At 38.3% G+C, this 26,215-nt stretch overlaps 1 protein-coding gene and 1 long non-coding RNA gene across 15 annotated transcripts in view; one reads left to right on the top strand and one right to left on the bottom strand.

Moving 5' to 3' along the window:
* Positions 1-238: 238 nt before the first annotated feature.
* Positions 239-16,550, bottom strand: LOC126940629 (uncharacterized). Its single transcript, XR_007720841.1, has 2 exons — positions 4,798-16,550; positions 239-1,643 (listed from the first exon to the last, which is right to left on the bottom strand). It is a non-coding gene; the product is annotated as an uncharacterized LOC126940629 (long non-coding RNA).
* The window catches only part of RBM26 (RNA binding motif protein 26), a 95,112-nt gene continuing 85,445 nt past the window's right edge, over positions 16,549-26,215 (top strand). For 13 of the 14 annotated variants that reach the window (XM_050766640.1, XM_050766639.1, XM_050766645.1 and 10 more), the window contains exon 1: positions 16,549-17,165. In XM_050766640.1, coding sequence (XP_050622597.1) covers positions 17,095-17,165 — 71 coding nt within the window. In that variant the 5' untranslated portion in view covers positions 16,549-17,094. Of the gene's footprint in view, positions 17,166-19,144; positions 19,207-26,215 lie in introns of those variants that run through there. The other variant, XM_050766646.1, reaches the window with a different exon arrangement.

The raw sequence follows: 26,215 nt of genomic DNA, 5'->3' as shown, positions 1-26,215 counted from the left end.
TATTTTTCTTGGTTTGCTCAGAAGCTCAATTCTGATTGTTGAAATACTGGGAATTCCACATGTGGTAGAAGGCAAAGGTGTTTCTAGTCAGCGGTGTGCTGAAGGCAGTTGTCACTAGCCTATGAGAGCTGATTATTAATTTTTCAAGAATTCTTCAAGCTAGTTGTTAAAGACAGATTTTATTAAAGCTGACACATAAACTTACTTATATTAAAAACCAACACAATTTTCAAAATCATTTCCTAATTATTTAACTTCATTTTATTATTATTTATGCTCCTCAGTTAATTTACATCAACTGCATTTGTATGGTGAAAATATAGTGTAATGGGGTGCTGCTGTGAATCTCTTTCCAATTCTGCATTCTGTGATCTCATAGTGGTAACTTGAAATCCACCATGGTGGGGACATTTACACAATAACTGGCAAATGCTACAAGGCTGGGCTTTTTCACTGTTTTGTTGATTGTCTGGACATAAAAAAAGTGATACAGAAAATGTTACCGATACAAGCATTTGGGAAAAATAAACTAAAACCTTTTGTGAAAAACAATAGGTTCTATGGAATTTACAATAAATAATACTGTATATCTTATTATTTGTAAATTCTGTGCTACACATTCTTCATATCAGTAAAACTTAGAACATATATATGTATCCATACATTTTGTTTTATAGAAAGCCACTGGTTGAACATTAACCAGCACACTACTGGAGTCTCTACCCACAAAGGTAATATAGGTGGGCAAGCAGTCAATTCTCTGTGAGACTCCTGGGGGAGTCACGGACTTAGTACATCAACAGTAGTGCTATGATTTTAAAATATGTCCACAAATTCTTTGACACATCTTCTATCTAAAGACAAGCCCTGATTTTCCTCCCCATGAATGTGAGCTGTACCTAATGACTAATGAATGTGGTGGAAGTAACCGTGTTAGACTTCCAAGGCTAATTCATAAAAGACATTGTGGGCTCTGTCTTACTCTCTTTTGGACTGCTTGCTTTGGGGAAAGCCAGTGGCCATGCCATGAGGACATTCGAACATCTATGAAGAGGCCCCACATGGTGTGCATGAGGACTCCTGCAACAGCCATTTTGGACCTAGATTCTCCTGCCCCGGACAGGGCTTCAAATGACTGGGGTCCCAGCAGACATCTTGACTGCAACTTCACAGGAGACTTTGAGCCAGAACCTCTCAGCTAAGCAGCTCCTGAAATTATGACACACAGAAACTGTGATGTAATGAATGTTTGTTGCTTTAAGTAAGCCCCTAAGGTTTGGAGTAATTCATTAGATGGCAACAGATAACTAGTATGAGCAGGGAATACTCATTATCCCCATTAAACTTCTTGGACTTTTGGGAGTCAATGAAATCTAAGACTCTCTCATATGGTGCTATACCAACTTTGTTGAAGGAAGGGTGTCTTCCCAGAGATCTGTGAAAACCAAACTCTATTCAGGATTAAGGAGGTTCAGAAGCCACCAGTACCACTGTTCTTCATTTGTTTGCTTAATCCATGGGGGAGCAAGTCGTGGACCAACTTCTCATAGCAGAGTCCCCAACAGAGGTCAAGGTCCCACCTTCTCCTACCTTCCTATAGGCCTTGGCAAGGATTTGGCTCAAGGGAGGCAAATGTCTTAGAGCTGGAAGAGAGGGAAAGGGAATTATGGCTAAGTTGCTATTTTTTAAGAATCTCTTGTATTTTTATATATATATATAATATATATAATATAATGTATATATATATACACACACACACACATATATGAGATAGTAATCTTATTGCCAAAAAGTAAAACAAAGTCAATAAAATTAGGTAAAAAGGTTTTAAAGACATCCATTATTTGAGAAAATGAAAGAACAACAAATCTCGTGTAATAATTTCTTTCCTATTCAGTTTAAATATTTTTCATGAAAAAGCACAAATGAAGGCCAGCATTTATTGTATTCATGCCTTTGGGCCATCTATAAACCTTTTAAAACTTTCTCCTAACTTTATATTAATGGAAAAATATACTAAAAAAGGGAAGCAGACCAACAGTCTTGTGTGTTTTGCCTCTCATACCTACCAAATCATAATTACCAAAATGTCCAAGGCCGTTTGTATCTATTATTTGTATCCTTTATTAGAGACATTCCATTTTACATTTTTTGTTGATATATTCATATATTTATAGTCCAAATATTGAGGAAATGAACTAATGCATAAATAACGTGATTTAATATCGCTATTTTGTGGTTAGCTTTTTAATTTTAGTATTTTATTTGTCTATTTTTAACTAAATAGCTATTGCATTCTGTCAGTTAACAAAGCCTGAATTAAACAGCTATCACATTCTGTCAATTAACAAAGCCTGAATTGAATCTGGCTCTGGGTCTTACAGCAGGTAACTTGTTTCTTCTATTAGCTTTCCAGCTGACTTTGGAAAAGTCCTTGCACATGCCCAGACCCCAATTTTGTCATCTGTAAATATGAAGATACTGATTTAGGTTATTCTTAAACTCCTATTCAGTTTCTATACTTTTAAACAGTTATTGAATAAAATACTAATCATATAAAAGGATACAAAAAAATAAAAACTGAATTCTTATCTGAAACAGATTAAAATTTACTTGGCAAAAATAAATTCATATAAAGAAGTAGCTGGTCAGTAAAGTATTAGAAGAAGTCACAAGGAGGAGAAAGGAGTAGAGGCTGTAGGGGTTAGGGAAACTCAGAGGAAACAGAACACAGTGTGAATCTAAAGAATCTGAAGTTGATAGAAAAATCCAAGCAAGACCTCATAAGATCATTATTGCTTTTTTAGCTCCCAGAAAGTCTTATAATGATAATTTGCACTAGGTTTGTTTTGGTGTTTTGTGTACTTGTATGTCTGTGATTTGAATTTGTCTTTCAAACATACAGCTCTCCAACTCATATAAATTAGTATCTACCTTCTGGAAAATTACATGCAAAAAGTTAATAGTTTATTAAAGAAAAAGAATTAGAATCTGGTTCTTGTTAAAGTATTAGAGTCACAACTTTTAGCATGCCAAGTGATCTCCCAACTTCTATTTGTAATAAATCCCTCTTCCTTACTCAAAGTGATAGGCATATACTTAAGCAAAGTCAATTAGATTCTCTATCTTGATAATTTGTATCTCAACACCCAGGATGGGTGATTGTTATTGAGTCAGTTGAATGCAGGAGCATTCTATAGAAAAAGCCCATGACTGAACAAGCTTTGGCAGCTCTGATTCCTAGAGATTTGATGGTTGCTGTTGCCTTGGAAGCCTATTCAGCATTTCCTTTGATGCAATGAGTTACCTGAATTTCATTTTTTAAAAAAGAATTTATTCTTATATAAGTAAATTGACTATGGATATTGGTTGAATGAATGGAAGTACAAGCTGTGTTATAAGAAAAATATATGTCAACAGAGGTCGCGAGCCTCAGTGTGTGTTTGTTAGGCTTTGTATCAATGTTCACTACCCCAAGCTTAGTGGCTTAAAAACATTTATTACTTTTCACCATTCTGTGAGTTGCCGGGGAGTTCTTTTGGTTTGCACTACCTGTGCAAGTTGGTTGGTTTAGGCTGGTCTCACTCACATGCCTGGTGGTTGTCAGGCTGGATCTTACTGGGACCTCATCACATGGCAGCCTCAGCATTCAAGCACTTTTCTAGTTGTTGCTTGCATCACATTTATTTTTATCTCATAATATTTACCTTAATCTCACTAGCAAAGCAAATCACTTGGACAAATCCAGAATCAATGTGGGAGGACACTACTCAAAGCTCTGAATATGGGAAGTGTGAACAAATTGAGAGGATATTACTGTAGAAATTTGTCAGGTGCTTGGAAATATGAGTAGAGATGGCTTTTAGCCTCCTCTACCTTTCTAGCTCCTTAAAATGCAAAACAAACAAAAACCCTGTAATTCTTTTTTTTTTTTTTTTAACTAGTTCATTTTATTTTTTCCTCTTTCTCTGGGAGATTTACAAATATCAAAGAAAGTCCGTTTAAAAAAAAAAAAAAAAAAAAAAACCCGCCTTTCTTGTGGACTAATGTTTCACTTCATGGCACCTTGAGAGTCAGACAAGTGTCAATCAACATTTCAAAAATGGTGATTATAATGTAGGAAAAAAGTGATAGACTTTAAAAAGGTATCATCTATCCTATGTTAGATTTTGGGAATAAAACAGTGGATGAACAAAAGCTTTTGCCTTCAAGGAACCTAATCTTTTAATAATACAACATGATGTAATTGTAACAGAGATAAACACTGTGAACACTCAGCCCAGTCAGGGAAGGTTTCCTGGAGAAAGTGACTTTTAAGGTAAGTCCTGGAGTTAGATGAAGGATAGGGATGGGCATGGTAAATGTTCTAAACCGAAGGGGCTCTTTGTGCAAAGAACACAATGAGGGACACCATGGCTTGTTTGTAGAAATAGATTAAGGAATTTACAGTCTCTATGCACCAAAATATTATAGTGCTCTCTCACTTGAAATTCAAAATAAAAATAATGCTAATTATAAAATTACATGTAGGGAAGTCTTTCTGATTTTTCCCATGTTCTCATCATTTAAAAAATAATAAATACTCTAAAAACTGCCCCTGTGTTGATGATTTATTCAGCATATACCAGTTCGTCTATTGCATAATGCAGGACTATTCTGGGAACTGCAGATACATGGTATGACACCATTGTAGAATGTAAAAAGTGGAGAATGGAAGAAACTGAAAAGCTAGGCAGGTGTCAATTAATGAAAGATGTAAGAAAGCATGTGGTTAAGGATGTGGTGTTGATTACTGACCTGAGTTCAACCTCTGCCATTGATTCATTCTATACACTTGGGCAACTTGAAGCTTAATTTCCTCAGCTGTAAACTGGGAATGCTAAATTGTGAGAATAAATAAATGTAAAGCATTTAGAACAGTGCTTAATACCATAAAACACAGTTAATTTCAATTAAGTATTACCATTAATAAATTTGTACTTTAACCTGGGATATGGGAAGCCAATAAAGGTTTACATGTTTAGAGGGGGCTTTAATGGGTTTCTTTGGCTGAAGTGTATCATCTGGGTTGAATGACAATGAGCAGTATGCCTAGGAGGAAGACTCAATAGATATTAATTGGGATATTAATTGGATAGTGGTAAAAGAAGAAGGATGATACCTAAATTTTTGACTTGAGCAATTGGATCATGGTGGCTTTCTATGAGTGACATATCACAGGAAAGGGGCAAAATTGGTTAGTGAAGATAATGAGTTTAGTTTTGGAGACTGATTTGAAATGCCTAGAAGACATCCAAGTAATGACCTTTGGGAAACATCAGCATGGATATAGGAGTTTAACTAGTAAAAATAGGTAAGATGGGTTGGGGATCATGTTTAGATTGAAAAAAGGACCAGCAGGAATTCCAAGGCACATCCATATGAAGTGTGGTGAAGTTCAAGAAGGATACTTTAGAGGGTTCAGAAAAATCAGGGGGAAAAAAAAACCAAGATTGTGATACAGTAAAAATAGTGGGGAAAAAAGCGTTTCAAGAAAAAAACGTGAACAATGTTGTCAAATGTTATATTTGGTCAAATAACACAGGACTAAATGTGGACATTACATTTAGTCAATGTCAGTGAAAAGCAAATCACTGATAACCTTGGCAAGAAGTGTTTTGGTAAAATGGTGGAGACAGAACTAGTTCATACTGGAGTGATGGGAGGAGAGGAAGCTGAGACAGTGAGTACAAACAACTCTTGCTTGCCTGTAAAGAGAAAAGAATGGTGGCTGAAAGCAGATCTTCAATTGATAGAGCTGAATAGTTGTTTTTTAAATGATAGACACATAATGTCTATCATTTTGAAAATATCAACACCATTAACACTCTAGTTCAAACTTCCAACATCTCACATGGACCATTACAATATTCTCGTTTCCTTCTTCTACCACCCCCATTGTATCTTTCTTGGCTACCCCTCCCTCAGCCCCATATACACTCCATACAAATCTAATTATAGCCTTCCCTTACTCATCTAAGCCAGTTGTAGAAGGCTTTTCCTTCTTGAACTAGAACGGGTATACCTCTTAATATTCTCTGGTGAGAGAGATCAGAGAAGCTATGGGGCCTCACACTGCTGGTGAGTGTTCATCTCTATCCAGTAATTCATCTGCTGGTAAGTGTTTATTATTACTTAATAGTTTACAAAAGGAAGGGTGGTGGCCCCCACTTTGCTCTCAGTATTGGCTGGTCCCCCTGCAGGTACTCTTCCCTCCCTGGGTCCTACCACACCTGAGCTTCCCAAACTGAACAAATGCCAATGGTGTTTTCAGTAGTAGTTTCATAGAAGCATTCTAAAACATACCAAAGCAGTACAGAGTAAGAGGACTAAGAGTTACTCTATTAATACACTGAGCTCTTTATTCCTCTCCTTTATTTCACATGAGAGGAAAAAGTTCTTACCTTTTAGGAAGGCACTGTCCGACAAAAATATGTGAGCTGCATATGTAATTTTAAGTTTTCTAGGGGCTACGCTTTTAAATAAAAAATAGTAATAAAAAGGTGAGGGCCAGGCGCGGTGGCTCACGTCTGTAATCCTAGCACTTTGGGAGGCCGAGGCAGGCAGATCACTTGAGGACAAGAGTTCAAAACCAACCTGGCCAACATGATGAAACCCCATGTCTACGAAAAATACAAAAAAATTAGATAGGCATGGTGGCAGCTGCCTGTAATCCCAGCTACTCAGGTGGCTGAGGCAGGAGAATCACTTGCACCTGGGAGGCAGACGTTACAGTGAGCAGAGATTGTGCCACTGCACTCCAGCCTGGGCAACAGAGTGAAACTCCATCTCAAAAAAAAAAAAGTGAAATTAATTTTATTAATATACTTTATTTAACATATTTATAGGCCAATATATCCAAAATATTATTCTTTCAATGTGCAATTAATGTAAAAATGAAGATATTTTACTTTTTTGTTGTTGAAGAACAACACATGAAAAACATTGTTCACGTTTTTTCTAAGGCTTTGAAATTTGGTGCACATTTTATACTTACTGCACACCACAATGCCAAATAGCCACAAGAACTCAACAGCCACAAATTGGTAGTGGCTATGGTATGTGGCAGTGTAGTTTGTTCTACCCCCTATGTTTACTATTCATTTACTATGAAAACACATGATGAATGCTGCTTCCACAGCCAGGAATTGGTCCAGCTGATGCTGTTAAGGGAGTCAACTCTTTCTTCTGGGAAGGAAGGATCAAATCCTGTCTGAGCTCTGGCAGTTACATGAAATGCAGGCTGTGAGCTCATTCCTAAATTCTGGTTCACCTTGTATGGTAGATTATATTATAAACTCACTTATGTTTGCTGCTCCTCCTTGCTCCACCCTATTTTGAATCAGGCTTGGTCACATGACTTGCTCTGGTCAATGAAATGTGGAGAGAAGTGAGCAGAAATTGTAGGAGACAAAACATGGTTTGCCATAATCTCTTTTGTGTCCACCATTATGACTGACAATGTTCCAAACAGACAGAGGCTGCTCCATCAGTCTGGGACCTGGAGGGAGGACCACGTGGAGTAGAGGTGTAGCTAACCTGTAATGGACATGCAGGGTGTGAGAGGAATGAACCCTTGTTGTTGTTCATTACTGCAGCCAAACCTAGCCTCTTCCTAACTTATGTACTATTGTTTGTAGGTGTTGCAGACTGTTTTTTCTCTTTGTTGTCTGGAGGATGGGACAGTGCAGCTTCAAAACTTTCGACAGTGTCTCCTAAGGGCATTTCATTATGCCTGATGTTTGTTATTGCAATGTTATTGGTTGTTTTCCTGGCTTAGGTTCTGACCCCCAATAAAAATGGCCTCACAGGAGAATGGCGTAAACCCGGGAGGTGGAGCTTGCAGTGAGCTGAGATCCGGCCACTGCACTCCAGCCTGGGCGACAAAGCAAGACTCCGTCTCAACAACAACAACAACAACAACAACAACAACAAAAAAGGCCACAAATTTCAAAAGCCCTAATTAAGGTTCTACATCATTACCTTTTTCAGTTTTGTCCCAAGGCTACTAAGGAACTAAGAACAATATGCAAAGGTGAATTTTCTTCAAAAGATTATCTGTGCCTTTCCACACTTCAATTAGTAAGCAAATAAGATTTCTTTTCTGATTTTTTCCCCGATTTTTGGCTTGAAGGACAGAGATACCTCTACAATAAATATTTGTTGGGAAAAAAAGGAATGAAATGAAATGATACGATAGCAGCTTTCTAGGTGGGATCATATGCATATAAACATGTGCATATCTACTTATGAAATCCATGGTGAAAGTTTGTGAATCTGCTTTCTCTTGGAGTGGTTATTTATTCTTATAATAACTAACAAATGCCATTTGTAGTGTGACAGGTGAGTGAACCCCAGGATTCTTGACTTTGTCTGAGCTGACAGACTGTCACCTAGGTTATGGGTTTTATTCTCCAACGTTCATTCATTCAACAACAGAACCTGCCACGTGCTATCAACTTCTCTAAGCACAAGAGATACAGTTGTAGAAAAGACAGGCAAAATCTCTGCTTTCCTGAAACTTCCATTGTAGCCAGTCTGTTAGACATTCCCAGAGATCTTTTTGTTTTCTGGGTCTCTCTGCCTTAACAGATTTTTTAAAAAAACGTTTTTTTATTATGGAAAATTTCAATATGTAAGAGCTCAAAGAATTATAACCATCCCTATCATCCAATTTCAACCACAGTCAACTCATGTCCAATCTTATTTCATTGATACTCTACTCTCTCTCCTTATTCCATTTCAAATCATTTTGATAGCACAAGTATCACATCATTTCACTTACATCTTTAATAATATTACATACATGTTTTTCCTCTGGATGCTGAGATTTATACTTACCTGTCCTCATTTGACTGTTTGTATGGGAGACTTTGTGTCTGCATGTCTGTGTGTGTGAACATGCAATATATGTATATGTACCTTTTTAATGTTATGATTATTACTCACCATAACCATATCCATAAGCAGTTCCACAGCACCTATAGAGATGGAGTCATAATTCATCATGGGTATAAACAGAGTGCCCCCTGAAGAGTTGGTGATTGCCTCTCAAAGCTTTTTAGGTAGGTGTGGTGGCTCATGCCTGTAATCCCAGCACTTTGAGAGGCCAAGGCAAGCAGGCAGATCACTTGAGCTCAAGAGATCAGCCTGGGCAACATGGTGAAACCCCGTCTACCAAAAATACAAAAAGGAAATTAACCAGGCATGAGTGTCATGTGCCTGTGGTCCCAGTTACTCAGGAGGCTGAGGTAAGAGGATCACTTGAGCCCAGGAGGTAGAGGTTGTAGTGAGCTGAGATTATGCCACTGTATTCTAGTCTGGGTGACACAGAGACTCCATCACACACACACACAAAACAAAAGCAAAAAAAGCTTTTTGTATTTTGGTTTTGGTTTTTTGAGATGGGGTCTCAATCTGTTTCCCAGGCTGGAGTGCAGTGGTGTGATCTTGGTTTGCTGCAACCTTCGCCTCCTGGGTTCCAGTGATTCTCCTGCCTCAGCCTCCCGAGTAGCTGGGATTACAGGTGTGTGCTACCGTTCCTGGCTAATTTTTGTATTAAAATAGAGACAGGGTTTTGCCATGTTGGCCAGGCTGGTCTCAAACTCCTGACCTCAGGTGATCCACCCCATCAGCCTCCCAAAGTGCTGGATTACAGGTGTGAGCCACAGCACTCGGCCTTAAAAAAGCTTTTTATGCCAGAAGTGCTCTGGTCCAATTTAGGGGGATATGATAGTATGTCTTTTTTTTTTTTAGATGGAGTCTCACTCTGTTGCCCTGTTGCCCAAGCTGGAGTGCAGTGGCGCAATCTCAGTTCACTGCAACATCTGCCTCCTGGGTTCAAGTGATCCTCCTGTCTCAGCCTCCCTCCCAAGTAGCTGGGATTACAGGAACCCACCACCATGTCCAGCTAATTTTTTTGTTTAGTAGAGATGGGTTTCACCATGTAAGCCAGGCTGGTCTCCAACTCCTGACCTCAAGTGATCTGCCTTCCTCAGCCTCCCAAAGTGCTGGGATTACAGGTGTGAGCCACTGTGCCTGCTCTGGGATATGATACTATGTATGTCTTCTGATCTCAGTTTACAACATCAGTAATTGCTCAAGTGTTTCCTCTTGAATTACCTAAGGATATCACAGAAAGTGTTATTTTTCTTTGCAAGTCATCAGTGGCTAGTCTTAGATAAGAAAACTATATTCCCTTTATTAACATGACCTTGATCTTCTAGGAAAATAAAAACCCTTGAATTATTATATTAAGAGTACGATATGCTTCCTGTTTTTATTTTAAAATTCCCAAATTTAATCAGATTCTCTCTTAAAAGAAGTATGCGTTGGTGTGTTCCTATTTTAAATTCATCCTGCAACACCAAAAACCTTTCAATGGCTTCACATCATTATTTTAAATAAAATCCAGTTCCAAAATCTTAACATGAAATTTTTTTTACCTCTAACTTGACTGACAGCCATTTCCCATGTCCCTAATTTGATACCCTCCCACCACTCTGTCCTTAAGATCCTGACTCTTCTTTATATCAGGAACATCCCACAGGCTATTATGTGTGCTGGAATGTTCTTGTCTCTACTTTGATTCACATGACTTTTACTCATAATTCACTTTTCTTAACCATTTAAGTATCATATCCTTAGAGAAACCATGCTTGAGCCTTTACAGTCTAAATTGCTAAAATGGTTCATAGTTTCCTCTTTCATAATACTTAAAATTTTATTATTAACTATGATTTTTTAAATGTACAAAAACAGAATGAATCAGATGATTAAATTCGTGTTATAGTGTTCTCTGGGGGAGTGGATGCTGAGATGGGGTTAAAAGCGCAAAAAGTTTACTGGAGAGTAGCACCTGTGAAATGGAAAGCGGGGAAGCAGAATTGGGTGGGAGAGCCATTAGATTACCATGCAGGTCTGACAATACTTCTGCCATCCCAATATTGAGCAGGTCCTTATCCCTTGCTCAGTCTTGAGCTGGGGATGGGCATGCGAGAGAGGGTTTGCCCTGAGAATAGTGTAACTTCAACGTGAAAGCTGAGGTGAACCCAGAAAGAATTAACAACTGGAGGCTGTCATGTATCTATGCTCCTTGCAGTTGGGCAGTGAGTCCTTTCTTGAAGGGAGATCTGAGCTGCACACCCCTGTGACTGCTATACATTGTAAGATGTCAGCTCAATCCAAATTAATCCATAACTTCAATGAAGATTTTTTTTTTACAAGTTCAACCATCTTGTTCTATGTATTTGGAAAACTAAAGGTTCATATTTATTTATGTATTTATTTATTTAGATGTAGTTTCACTCTGTCGCCAAGGCTGGAGTACAGTGGCACAATCTCGGCTCACTGACAACTCCACTTCCCAGGTTCAAGCGATTCTCCCACCTCAGCCTCTGGGCTGGGTACTACAGGTATGTGCTAACGCACTTGGCTAATTTTTGTATTTTTAGTAGAGATGGGGTTTCACCATGTTGGCCAGGTTGGTCTGGAACTCCTAACCTCAAGTGATCTGCCTGCCTCGGCCTCCCAGAGTGCTGGGATTATAGGTGTAAGCCACTGTGCCAGACCAAGATTAATATTTAGCCAAGTTAAATTTGAAAAAGAGCAAAGAAGAGGGATTTGCCTTATTATATATTAAGATATTCTATAACATAATACAATAGTAAATAAAAACAACATGGTACTGGTGTAGTCACAGACAAAATGACCAATTGAAAAATAGGTCAGAAGCAGAACACAAATGAAATGAAAACAGAAAGATACCAGTGGCATCAAAAATCAAACAGGAAGGAGACTGGGCACAGTGGCTCACACCTGTAATCCCAACACTTTAGGAGGCCGAGGCGGGCTGATCACTTGAGGCCAGGAGTTCAAGAACAGCATAGCCAACATGGTGAAACCCCATCTCTAATTAGATGGGCATGGTGGTGTACGCCTGTAGTCCCAGCTACTTGGGAGGCTGAGGCAGAATTGCTTGAACCTGGGAGGCAGAGGTTGCAGTGAGCCAAGATTGTGCCACTGCACTCCAGCCTGGGAGATGGTGAGAGACTCCATCTCAGGAAAAAAAAAAAAGAAAAGAAAAAAAAAGAAAATCAACAGGAAGGAATAAACTGAGTAGACTTATAGAAAAAAAAATGGCCTAGATCCTCACTTTACACCACAAACAGGGATGTATTACAGAGAGAATAAAGACTTAAGTGTGATTCTAAGTAGAGTAATGGACTGTAAAAGAAATAGAAGAAAATACAGAATCTCTTTGTGATCTGGAAATCACTGGAAATGCAGACTGTTTTTAAACAAGACTTCAAAAGCACTATTGAAAGTAGTAAGACTGTACTCAACTGGAGAAGACAGCTGGAAAAACCTGAGGAGGAATTCAGCACACTATAGAGAATATTCCCGGGATCAGTGCAGCTGAAAGATGAAGGCAACTTATGGTAATAAACCATAAAGAAATATAGGTCTGTTAGAGGGTATATCACTCTCTTGCCTATCTAAAATATTTTCTCCTGCCTCTGCTTCCTTCCTATTTAAAACAAAGCATGTGTCTTCAATAAACATTTTTTGAGTTTCAGACAGAGTTAAGAGCAGATAGTAGAGAGGAATAAACTTAAGTCCAGTCCTTAAAAGAGCTCATAAGGCCAAGAAAGATGAGAAAACTAAGTAAAACGTTTTATTTTTATCTGTCCTCACTATCTCTTCCCAGTAAATGTTTTAACTCCTGTTCTACAGGTAGGGAGCTAGACCTTTGTCTACGGTATCACTGAGGTACTGGCATTTGAGCAATAAGGAAAATCATTCTGGCAAAAGGGACAGCGCTAATAAAGTCACAAGGCCTTGAAAGAACATGGTGTATTGGAAAATGTTAAGCAGGTAACCTAATACTGGACATCCCAAAATGTACGTTACTGAATAGAGAAAGTAGTCTATGGCAGCTGTTTAGTCTTCTCTTAGTAGAATTGATGATTACATCAGCTAATTGTTACCTTTGAAGGCAGGGCCAAAGAAGATGAAGCAGGGATAAATGAAGGATAAATGTTAATGGTTAAGGAAGAGAAGCATTCTAGGAAGCAAAAATGACTCGCCGTGGAGTGATAATAAACACTGTACTATAAATTTAGAGGAGGAAGATATTGCTATCAGCCACAGTGGCCAGGAAAGGCTTCATGGAAGTGGTAGGGCTTCCTTTGGTCATTCAAAAAATAGAGTTGATCCTTATTACTTGCAGATTCTGTATTTGTGAGTTTGCCTACTTGTTAAAATTTATTTGCAATGCCCAAATCAATACTTAGAATGCTTTTGCAGTCACTTGTCGACATGAACAGAGGCAAAAAATTTGAGTCACGTGATACACATGTTCCCAGCTTTGGTGAAACAAGGGGATGCTTTGCGTTCCTGTTTTAGCCCTCACACTGGAAACAAGTGTCCTTTTCATGGTCTATTTAGTGCTATATTTGTTGCATTTTTGAGCTTTTTGTGATTTCACTGTTTAAAATGCCCCCCAAGTGTAGTGATGAGGCTATCTAGTTCCGTAAGTGCCAGAAGGCTCTTCTTTTTAAAGAGAAAATACATACACCATGTAAGCATAAGTTACAGTGCCACTGGCTATGAGTTCGATGTTAATGAATCAACTATATTAAATAAGGTACCTTAAAAATTTTTTTCTGCCTACATAAGGTGCCTTTTAAAAGAAACACACATAAAGCAAGGTATTTATGGGCTGGTTGACAAACATTTGATAAGAGGCTTGAAGGAACCTAATCCTGTATTTCTCCTAGTAGCAATGGTTCCATATTCACTAATTCATTATTTGTGGCTTTTTACAGAACCACTGTGAATAAGAATTGGCTGTATATATTAGTGGCTGTTCTTGAAGCAGGGGATTCAAAGCTATAATCCACTAAAGAACAAATAATCACATACTTGCAAAAATAAAGCTATGAGTGCTATAAAAGAAGCAAACACAGGCTGATGTCAGAACATCTCAGAGGGACTCTTGCTTCAGATAAGGGAGGTGAAGGATGGATTTCCAAAGGTGGTGCTGCATTTTGCACTGCAAAAATGCACTGCATTTTGACGTGTAAGTACGAATCCATCAAATGAAAGGTAGGGAAATGCATTTTGCAATGGCTCAATTTAGTGAGAGGACACACTTCTGTGGAGACAAACGGTTACTCCATCTTGAATGCTAATTTGTCATGCTGACTTCTGATTAGGCCCAGTCCTGTGATTATTACTTTATTTACTGTCCTTAGTGTAAGAACAAAGCAACCCTGATGTTATCACACAAATTACAGGCTATGATGCATATAGCATTCTTGCCTGTCTGGAGGGCTGCCTTTAAATGTCTCTATAGAGTACGTACACCCTTTCCTTATGGCACGTAAGTACTGGTCTGGGGAGTAATAGGGCAGAGATCTACCTGTCTTGCTGCCACTCAAGACCATGCTTCTGTCTGTAAGTTACCCCCAACAAAACACTCTTTACTGACCAAACTGGATTGTCTGCTTTGTTCATTTGATTTCTCCTTTGATATCTGGGGGGCACCTTGCATAAAGGGTCTTTTCATGGAACAACTTCTTTTAAGGAACTCAAAATAGTTTAGGATGGCTGGAGCAAAGACTGAAAGGCACTGAAAGGAGTTTCTAGGCAAAAAGGAAGGTGTCTGATTTATGAAAGAACCTTTATAGGATGTTAAACAATGTGTTTTATTCTAAAGATAATGTGGAAGTGAAGATTTTAAGCAAGAAAGTGACATGATTAGATCCAAATTTTTGAATTATTGCTATTAAAGGCAATGATTATGAGGGTAACTGAAGATAAACTGAGATGGAGGTCAGCATAAAAGGCAAAGATATTAAAAGACTTTTGCTATTATTTAGGAAGAATAAACTTTAAAGAAGACAGTGACAGGTATGAGAGATGGATGGGCAAAGTTTGAGCAGTCAGGGAAAGAAGTAGAAGCGTTCTCTGTGAAAATAAAGTGAACAAATGTTTGGAGAAAGGGAGGGTGAGCAAATCAGTTTACCTGGGGTATACAGTATTTGATAGAAGCTTTGGAAGGCTGAAGTGGAGAACCAGAGTCATGGAATAGCTGGTGATAAGGCTGAAAATACTGGTGACATCAGCCTGTGGCAAGGCTACAACAGACTAAACAAATATAATTTTAACTTTTGGCAGTATTAAATTTATAAACAAATTTTGTTGTAAAATACATATAAAACCTACCGTTTTCATTAAGTATATGGTCCACTGCATTAAGTACATTCATATTGTGCGACCCACACACCACCACTCATCTCCAGAATCTAAATCATCCTAAACTGAAACTCTATTATTCACTGAAAAATAACTCATTTCCCCTTCTCCTGGGCACCCTCTCCACCCCTGCTCTTGCTACCTTTCCAGCTTCTGTCTCTAGAAGTTTTGACTACTCTAGATACTTAATGTAAGTAGAATCATAATATTTGTCCTTTCATGTCTGGTTTATTTCACTTAGCTAAATCACTTTAATCAACACCCTGGTTATTCAGTAGCTGGATTCTAATTTGTATTCTACTCTATATGCTGTATTTTAAAACAAATGTCTTGCTTTGTAGTTCATAATCTTTCCATTTAATCCTTGAGGAGACTTCACTCTAGCAAATTATAAACTCAGAGTTTCTAAGAACAATTTAGCCTACCGGTGTCTCTCATAAAGAGCTTTCATTGATCTCCTTACTGAAAATGTCTTTAGATTGTGAATATTTTCATTCCACTACAGTTCATGGAACGTAGACGCTTCGTAAAATTCCACCTAGTATCTAAATAGAACTCAAGCAGGAATCAAACTTATTTGATCACCCAGGAAAAGAGTTTATTTGGGTTGCTGATATGAAGACTCTCTTTTTTGATACTATATAATCTCCCGATGTGAGATAGGGCTGAATTTGCTCTAAATAAAGAGCATTTTAAAAATAACAAAACTTATCTTTATCTGGGGGAAAGTGCAGTCTGGAAACTACCTGAGAGACGTGAAGGTTCTCTCACCTTTCCCTTGGAGCATCCCTGAGTCATTAGGGCTCTACCAACAAGTCGAGTACTGTTGGACAAGGCACTAATCATCTGGCGGTCTCGTTGGGCTCCATCAGACCAGCCTGTATTTATAAACCTCGTTCACATCACAGCATACACAGAATATGGTACTGGTAGGGCACTTGGGTAAATTGACGAGGAAGCGCGCTCTGCACCTGGAACCTACGGGCCGCCTGGTGTCGCGCACGCGGGTGTGTACGCTCTCAACAAGCGATCCATCCGGCAGATCCGTTCCAGCTGACAGGCCACGGCCGTCATACCGGGGACGAGCTAGGGCTCCCGCTGTTTCTGAAGTTCTAGCTCGGGGACGAGCTAGGACTCCCTCCTTGTAAGAAATAAGTTCTTTATATCATAAAGATAAGCAAAGAATAAAAAGGCACAAAGGCCGCAAGCAAAGCACACACTCAAAAACCGAACTACAGCACTCGACCCGCGCATTCTCCGCCGACCTTACGTCTCTTCCCAGCAGGCTCCAGGAACCACCGCGAGACTTCATCAATTATCGCGAGATTTATCGGCAGCCATCTTCTTGGGGGTGCTGGGAGGCAGGAAGACCCCCTGAATCGTTCCCATTGAGCTGCCCTTCGCCTTCGCTTTCTTTACTTTTGCCTTTTCGACGTAGCCAACAAGCACCTGGTCCCGAGGCCGAGAGAACGCCTGGGTCTAAGCGCGTGTCGCGCTTCCGGTCTGGGTAGATTTGCTGGGGAAGAGGGAAGGGGGAGGGCCCGGGCAAACCGTTGCTGCTTCAGCCCGGGCCAGGGTCCGGGGACGGGGAGCTCCTGGCATCCCGTGCATTTGCGGCCTGCGGCGGTCCTTGCAGAGCTGTTCGCCGACCGGGGCCCGCGGGAACCTGCCACCGGCGCCTCCCACCGCGGCCCACGCGGGCGGCGCGAGGAGGAGGGGGCGGGGGCAGCGGCGGCTGTAGCGGCTGCGACCTGGGCGGGCGGAGGAGTGTGACGGGCCTTAGGGCCGCTGTGGATGGTTTCTAAAATGATCATTGAAAACTTCGAGGCACTCAAGTCCTGGCTCAGCAAGACTCTCGAGCCCATGTGAGTATCCGGGGGATATCTCTCTGCAGGGATGGCAGTGGGAGATAGGCGGATCCACAGATCTGTGCGGTTTCCCCGAGCGCCCACGGTGGAGGCCGAAGCGGTGAACGGAGGTCCCAGGGCTCTGTGGCTTTTCCTCCTCGTCCACCTCGCTTCTAGGTTCAGGATACCCCTAAGAGCCTGACTCGAGTTTTATTTTATTGCTGAGCTGGTCTCCTTTTCCCGTTATATGTAGACCGATTCCAACCCCCCACCCCCAATATTTTCCGAGGGCCTCAAAATCGGTTTTTAGTGAAACCGACTGTATTTTCCTTCCTACAGACTATTTTACCTTGTTTTTCTAAATGAAGTAGACGGCCTTTATTAGGGATTCGGGCAGTTCTAGCTTAAATCACTCACGTTTCACCTAAATACAATTCCTGAAAGCAAGGCCACGTCTCCCATGTGCTGTCTGGCTCATCTGCACCTCTCTTCACTGATTGAAGATGTAACAGGTGCTGAGGTGGCCAGTAAAATTCCCCTTTCCCGCCTACACGTTCGTTAGCTTGGAGAGGAGAAAGAAAATTGAATCTTCATACATATGGAATATTTAGCAGTTTTAAGTGGGATGCTATAGATAGACTTTGTGTTGGGGGGGCCTTAGAGTGCTGAAATAGTCTTAGATTGGAAAATTTAAGGAGTGTTTTCACGACTTGTTAATACTAAATATAACATGGACCAAGTGCTTTATCAGAATTGGTTGATTTATAATGCAATGAGGAAAATTCACGCATTTAATGAAGTTATTAGGTACCTACTATGTACTACGGGAGGCTTTGGGGATAGAGCTTTTAAATTCTAAAATCGACAAGAGATAAATCCAGATATTAATAGAGCTGTGACTATTTTAATAATCATGTAAAAGAGTGATTATGAGGGAGGCTACTTCACATTGGTCAAGGAAGGACTCTCAGAGAAGGTGACATTGGAGCAACATCTAAAGAAGAGAAGGGACCATCTGTGTCAACGTCTTGGAAAAGAACGTTTCTTGCAAAAGGAAGAGCAAATGAAAGGCGCTGTAGCAGAAGTAATTGTGGTGTGTTTCAGGAAGAGAAAGGCCACTGTGGCTGCAAGGAGCCTTGTGATGAGGGAGAGAATGTAAGAGAAGTTGGACAAGTAGGTAGGGGCCACATCATGTATGGGAAGATGTGAGATGATTTAAAGCAGACAAGGACTGATTTAATTTTGTTTTTAGTCTGCCTATTTTGTAGCGACTGAGAGGACAAGAATGGAAGTAAGGAGACTATTCAGAAGGGTATTGTAGGCAGAGATGTGGCTAGTTTGCATTAGAATTTATTGTAGGCAGAGATGTGGCTAGTTTGCATTAGAGTGATGGTGGAGACAGGCAGATCCAAATACATTTCGTAAGTAAAATTAATGGATTAAATGTGGGAGATGAGGGAAAGGGAAATCAAGGGTGATGATCGCCTTAGATAAACCAAGCAACTGAATGGGTTATAGTAGAGAAGGCAGAGAACAGGTTAAGGAGAGAAGGAAAGGGGTTGGCTAGTTTTGATAATAAATACAGTAAGTATGAAGTCTGTGGGATACATCTAAGTGTGAGATCATTGAATGTATGAGTCTAGAACTCAGGACTGGAGAAATCTGGAGTCATGCAGATGGTATTTAAAACCATGACATTGTGGGAAATTTCCTACGAAAAATGTGTAGATAGGGAAGAGAAGAGGACCTAGTACTGAGGCAGGAGGAAAACTGGGCTTTATGTCATTAAAGAACAAGTGTGTGACAAAAGAGAGGAGTTTATGAAATGCTGCAGAATGCGTGAAAAAATGTAGGCAAATAGGTGGCCCTTAGATGTAGCAAAGTGGAAGTCGTTGGTAACCTTAGCAAAATAGTTTGACTGGAGTGGAGTTGTGCAGATGGAAGCCCTATTTCAGTGTATTGGAGAGTGGGCATCATAGTATAGGGGTGAGAAGAACTCTGGAGCAGAATGTCTGGTTTTGAATACTGCCGCTGCCGCTTACCAGCTGTATGATATTGGGTAAGTTACTTAACTCAGGGCTTCCATTTCCTCAACTGTAAAATTGGGAAAATAATGAATATATATTAAGGAAATCTTAGACTACTGCCTGGTGTGTAATTAGCATTCAGTAGTTATTAGGTGAACACAAAACTTATAAATGTTTTGGGTTGAAATAGCTTTCCTTTAGGCGTTCAGTTTCATATCAGATTTACTGCCTATCCCCCCGTCTTACCTAAATGAGAAGACTGTAGCCACTTAGAGTGTATGCTTGTAATTTTTCTTTAGTCTTAATAAAACATATTCCATGTATCATAAAGCCTACTCTCGATGGCTGTAGCACTGCAGTCATTATGTTGTCGTAAATAAGGCACTGCTAGTAGAGCCTAGACACTGGGAATTGTAATTGGTCCTTTTCTAATGTATGTAGCTGTGGTAAAATTGAGCCCTTATCCAAGTTCTTGTCCTTTTAATTGCATTTCAGGTGGATTCTTTTGTATAATTTATAAAAGCTGATCCCAGTTATTTAAGATCAGTGATTTCTAACCTTGGTTTTGTGAAATGTTATGATCTGTTATCTAAAAGGATTTTTTATTTTTTTTATTTTTTTTTTGCTTTAACATTGTGATTACCAAACTACTCTGTTTGAGAGAGGAACATACAGAGGACCAAGGGTAAGCTGTAACTTGAAACTTACATAAAACTTTTTAGTTACCTGTGCTGGTTAAATACTTCATGGTTTTGGACTTACTCCACATTTTGAACGTGTTAATTCAGCAAACATTTATTTTAAGAGTACTTAACCTACTCTATGCTAAGCAGTGTGCAAGATATTGGGGAAATAGGTAACAAGACGTGAAATGACTCTCTTCATTTTATTTACCATTTAGCAGGAAAGATAGGTGTTGAAGTCTGGGAACACTTCCCTGGTGTAATGTTTATCTCAGCTTGGAAGGATGAAGAACACTTTGCGGGGGAAAAAAAGGATGGGATTGGAGACCTGTGAAAGCATTGTAGGTTTGGTGAACAGATTGTATGGAGGTCCTAAAAATGGACAAAAAAAGATATCTTGGAGGAAGTGAAAGAAATAGAAAAAAACAAGGGAGAAGAATGGCAGTGGAAAGCTCCAGAGAAAGGAGTCAGATCACACAGGACTTTGTTGAGTCATGTTTAAGACTTTGGATGTTATTGATAGTGGGAAGCCAGTGAAGGGTTTTAGGGCAAAAGGGTTTTCAGATGGATGTTTAAAAAAAAAAAGCCTGGTTGTGTTTTCAGCGTGGAATAGAAGTCTGCATATCTGTATTTTACTCTTTAATAACTTCTGTACATGTACCAGGGTTCTGAGTTTCATAAATTATTGAAAATAATTTTCAATGTCTTTTTCATCAAATTGAAAATTTTGAACTTTATTGTCATCTTGAAACACTTAAGACTGATGTTTTCTTATCTCAAAGATTTGCTTAGTCATACTTGCTAATAATATGAGACTAAATGTTAATCTTTTTTCTAATATTTCGTTTTGATGATAAGAAGTCCTGAAAAAAAATTAAGCTCTTTTGTTGTAGTAAACTTACAAAAACAAAAAAAAAACAAAAAACTTTCTACTGTATTTAAAACTTTTAAGTGGACTTACTCATCAAAGTCATGTTGTTTGTTTGTTTTATTTTCTGAAGAGACACCGAAAGATCTAATGAAACTTTAATTTTTTAGAAAATAAAATTGAGGGGCAGATGGGTGTAATGATGTACTCAGGTTTTGTGAGTTGAGTAGTAAAGAAGAAAATGCCTAGTGTTGTGCTTCTGCCACTGTGTAGTGCTGTGGAGGAAGTGTGTGGTGGAAAGAAGGTCTCTGTGCCCAGATAGATCAGTATTCAAATCTCACTTCTGCCGTTTATTAGCTGTCTAGGCAAAGGAACCTCCTCTTTCCTTATTGGTATAATAGGAAAGGGTTGAATGGGACACTTGTTTGAGAGCCTTGCCCTTCCCCTCCTTTCTTAGATAATTGGTTGATTAAACACAGATAGGTTACATTACTACTATTGCTACTGTTAGAATTATCACCAACACTCCTGCTGTGGCTACCACCTAAACTGTATGCATTGTTGTTAAACATTTTGTATTATTGTACTTAAGTTTTATAAGGTAAGCATTGTTATCTCTCCATTTTGCAGGTGATGAGACTGAGGCACTGAAGCATGAAGTTAAGATTTATTTGCCTACAGTGATTTAAACTGTGGGCAAACTCTAGAGCCACATGCATATTCTTAATTTACTGCTACACAATGCAGCATCCTAGTGTTTTCTATTACTGTATATACTTTTTTACTATGACATTTTCATAGTATTGGCTACTAAAAGAACAAAATTCTAAAGCATCATGGTTATCAGTGCTTTAGAATTTAAGAAATAAACATCTTTGGAGTTTTTGTAGTATTTTTTCCTTCACCTGTACTTGTTACTACACCTTTCTCACCATATTAAAATTTATTTTTGTTCCTGTCTGATAGGAAGAATTATTCTTTTGGGTTTGCTAAATGATCTTTTTACTCCTGAACCTTTGAGTATTTTTGCTTCCTTTGACCTTTGCTTTTCAATTGGCTCCTTTTGGCATAGTAAGTCCATTTCCCATTCCTTAGGAAAAACTCAGCAATAGCAGCAAAAAACAAAACAAAAAATAAAATGCTTCTAGTCACTTTCTTGCTAGCTTTCTGTTCCTGTCGCTGGTAAATCTTGAAGTAGTAGTCAGACTTTTAATTTTTTGTTAGTTTGACCTCAACCATTTACTTCTTAATGTCTTGGAATAGAATTTCTTCGTTGTAATATAATTAGAACCAAAATTGCTTACCTCAGTGTTACCACTCAATTTATATTTATTAAAATAAAGGCCCAAACTTTTATGTTTTTTGCCCTATGCATGTATAACATCAGTGTTGATGCCGCCTTTTTAACTTACTTACCTTGAATCCCTAATATGTTGGTTCCTTTTCTTAAATCAGTCTTACCCTCTTTTGTTCCTTTTCTTCAGATTCTAATTGTGTTTTTCAGTGTTGTTTCATTGATATTTTTTTCTTCATCCATTTTTTACTTCTGACATTTCATTAATTACTGCTAAGATTTAAATGTTTGTCTTCTCCAGAATTATTGTTGAAATTTAATTGCATTAAGTATTAAGAGGTGATTAGGTCACGGGGGCTTGCCTTTGTTGATTGGATTAATGCCTTTATAAGAGGTTAGTTTTGCCTCTGCCCCTCTGACTTACTTCTGCCATGGGAGGAACTCCAGAGGATGCAGTGTTCAAGGTCTGTCTTGGAATCAGAATTTTCAAACCTGCCAGTACCTTGATATGGGACTTCCCAGCCTCCAGAACTGTGAGCCAATAAATTTCTTTATAAATTGCCTGTCTTGTCGTATTCTGTTATAGCAGCACAAACGGACTAAGACCTTTCCCATGAATGGTTTTCTTTGTAATCCATGCCAGTGGTTCTTAAAAACTTCTTTGGGAGTGTATATTGTAGATCCTTTAAAGTCTGATTAAAGACAGCCTCCCTAGGATTTGCAAATACATACACATTTGCATTGAATTTCAGAGCTTTTCACCCTGAGCTTGTTAATGGATTCCAAACTAGAACCTCTACTCTGCATTTATTTTCACATAAGTATATTTAGACTTAACCACTCTTCACAGTCTTAAGCTTTTATCTCTAATTACTGGCTGTATATCTGCTTGGATCTCTCATCTAAACTTCAAACTAATTTCTGAAAAGAAGTGTTCTCTGGATTCACTTATTTTAATTTCACTTCTCCAAATTATGCTGGCTTGAAATTTTTTGGCTTCTCCTCCCTCCCATTCACTTAGTCATGAGGTTCTCTCTTGATAATCCTTACTGACATTGCTTTTAGTAGGGGGCTCACACTCCGTATCTAAATGAATGCAATTTGCTTTCTAACAAATCTATTTTTATCTCTAGGCCTTTCTCCCTTCCAGTTCTTCTGACATGGATGCCCAGCCTTGTTTATATCCCATTGCTTGATCAAAACCTTCAGCATTCCCAGATCATAAATTGCATTCTTTTTAGCTTGCCTTTAAGAAAGCTAATGATTTGCTTTAAATTATCTTTCCATTGATATCTTTCTACTTTTTATATGTCTTAATTTCAGCAAAGCTGAACTTTCGTGATTCACTGTCATGTTATTTTTACTGTTTCTTTTTTCTGAACATTAGTAGTAGGCACCATTTATTGAGTGCTTACTCTTAATATATGTTAATCATTATACAGTCATTGTGTGCAAGATAGGTTCTTGTTTCTTGAAGATGAGGAAATTGAGTATTAGGAAGATGAAATAGTGTACTTTATTCATAGCTAGTAAATGATGGAGACAGGATCCAAAAGAAGACGTTTTGATTCCAGAGCCTTGTGTTATGGTGTACTGTCTTTATATCCTTTTGGTGTGTTGAAGTCAAAGATGAAGTGTGATTCCAATTCTTCCAGAAAGCTATCTATGATCTGTCCAGCTGGACGAAGTGACTCCTCCCACCATGACTTCTCTCTCAGCACTGGTTTCAGTTGTCATGACACTCATCACTTGTACATTAAATTATTTAGTTGTGTTATTTTAGCTTTATTATTAGAGTCTCAGGTCCTTGATGGCAGACTCCAACTCTTAAGATTTAACTATATTCCCGTTCATTATATACATTATCTAGCACAATGCTTTGTGTGTAGTATATATCTGATTAAGTGCATTAGTTGAAATTTCAAGGTTGTGTACCTAAAGCCAAGGGAGGAGGCAATAATTTGGGTAAAACTATAGAATCTACCCTACTTCAGAACAGCAGATATGTGAGCCATTTGAAGATTAAGTAGTCTTTGGGTCTACTTCTGTATTTTTACTCCTAGCACCTTTGGTTTAGGTAAAGCTTAAGTTTAGTTCAGATTTTTTTTTTTCTTCTTAGAGGGAAAGGTCACTGAAGTATATTAATATTTACTTGTTAAAGTATTATTGAATGTTGCTATGTGCAAGATTGCTGTCTCCATAGAGCTGCACATAAAAGAATTATAGTAATTCTAACCCGATGAATGTTATAGCTGGTAGAAGAGTTAGTAGTCTATAATTATTGGTTAAAACATTTTTCTTTATCTCTTTATCCCCTTAACTTTTGATGAATTGACTTTCATAATCACATTTTGCTGCTGCAATCTTATTTGGCCTTTCCGTCTGAATGCTGAGTTTAAATGCATTTAGTACTTTTTTTCTGTATGCTTTAGCACTTCCTTATTGTTGGCTGACAGTGCTTCTCAAAATTATTTTACATGCTTAAACCAAGAGACAGGGACTGTATTATGAGCAAAATGTAAAATATTCCCATGTTAGGTATATACATAACCTAAGCTTGAGAATGACTAACCCAAGCTTGAGCTAAATAGCTTCTAAGATTTTTTTTCCCCTCTTCTTGCTTCTTTTGTGCCAGAGAAAAGAATGAATGAGAGAAATGAATGAATGGTAAGCTGTTCCTAATAGACTTACTCATTACTCTCCTACTACCTACCTTATTTCTGTGGAAAAAAATCTTTTCAATTTACATACCGTAACTTTGAAATAGGTAAAAGTTTATTTTTAACTTAGGGTTTTATTTAGTATCTTTTATGTGTGTATTAAATAATGGAGTAAGTTCAAGGTCTGTGACTTAGTGATTCTTCTTGAGATATTTTTCCTATATAGAAGCATTTCTTTTGCTATATATTTTTTTCTGTGACATGTTTTACAAGTGCTTTTAAACTTTTGATTTTCTAATTTTTATTTTTAGTATAAAGAAATATATTTGTATATTGACCTTGAATTCTGAAATTTTACTAAGTGTACTTATTCTAGTAGCTATTTTATAGATTCAGTGGAATTTTCTTACACCAATCTCATCATCTATGAATAATGACCATCTTTTCTGATTTTTATACCTTCATTTTATTTATTTATTTATTTATTTTTGAGACAGAGTCTGGCTTTGTCGCCCAGGCTGGTGTGCAGTGGCATGATCTCAGCTCACTGCAGCCTCCACCTCCCAGGTTTAGGTGATTCTCCTGCCTCAGCCTCCCAAGTAGCTGAGACTGTAGGCACGTGCCGCCATGCCTGGCTAATTTTTAGTAGAGACGACGTTTCATCATGTTAGCCAGGATGGTCTCGATTTCCTGACCTCGTGATCCACCGGAGGATTGATTTTCAAATATTAAGCCAATTTTGTATTCCTGAGATAAACCAGGGTTGGTCATGTTGTATTACACTAGATTTGATAATATTAAAACAAGTGGAAGTATTCGATCCTCTGTTTTTCTGAAAAAATTTATTTAGGATTTGTACTTTTTTTTTCTTAAAATTTTTGGGATCCTTCAGTGAAGCCATCTGGGACTGAAATTTTTGTTGTGAGGATTTTTTGATTATAAAATCAGTGTCTTTGATAGTTATAGGGCTGTGTAGGAATTTCTGTTCCTTCTTGTGTCACTCTTGACAATTTATGATATTCAAGGATTTTTCTGAAGTTGCCAAATTTATTGACATAAAGTTAGTTGCATGTAACCTTACTGTTCATTTAATTAGGATTTACTGTGATGCTTCCTTTCACCTTTTAAATTATACCTTTGGTTGCTCTTTTATTTTCTTAATCAATTTTGCTATTGGCTTTTCAGTTTTACTCAGCTTGTTAAAGAACTGTGTTAACTTTTTTTTCTATTTTCTATTTCAGTATTTTATTTTTATGATTCCTTTTGAAAGCACTTTGGGTTTAATTTGCTGTCCTTTTCTTCTTAAAGTGGAACCTAGGTCATTGGTTTTACACCTTTCTTTCAGCTATTTTATGATGTTGTTCCATTGCCACTGTCATCTGTTGTTTCTGGTGAGAAATCTGCTGTCATTTGAGTGTTTGTTCTCCTGAATGTAATATGTCTGTTTCCCCCCTCTGACTACCTTTAGGATTCACTTCCTTTTATTTGGTCAGCAATTTGACTATGGTAGGCTTGTGTGTCTGTGTTTGTGTTTTA

Source organism: Macaca thibetana, chromosome 17, assembly GCF_024542745.1.
Source record: "Macaca thibetana thibetana isolate TM-01 chromosome 17, ASM2454274v1, whole genome shotgun sequence".
Taxonomy (NCBI): Eukaryota; Metazoa; Chordata; class Mammalia; order Primates; family Cercopithecidae; genus Macaca; species Macaca thibetana.
Note: the sequence above shows the minus strand (reverse complement) of the source record. Positions and strands in the feature narration are given on the sequence as shown.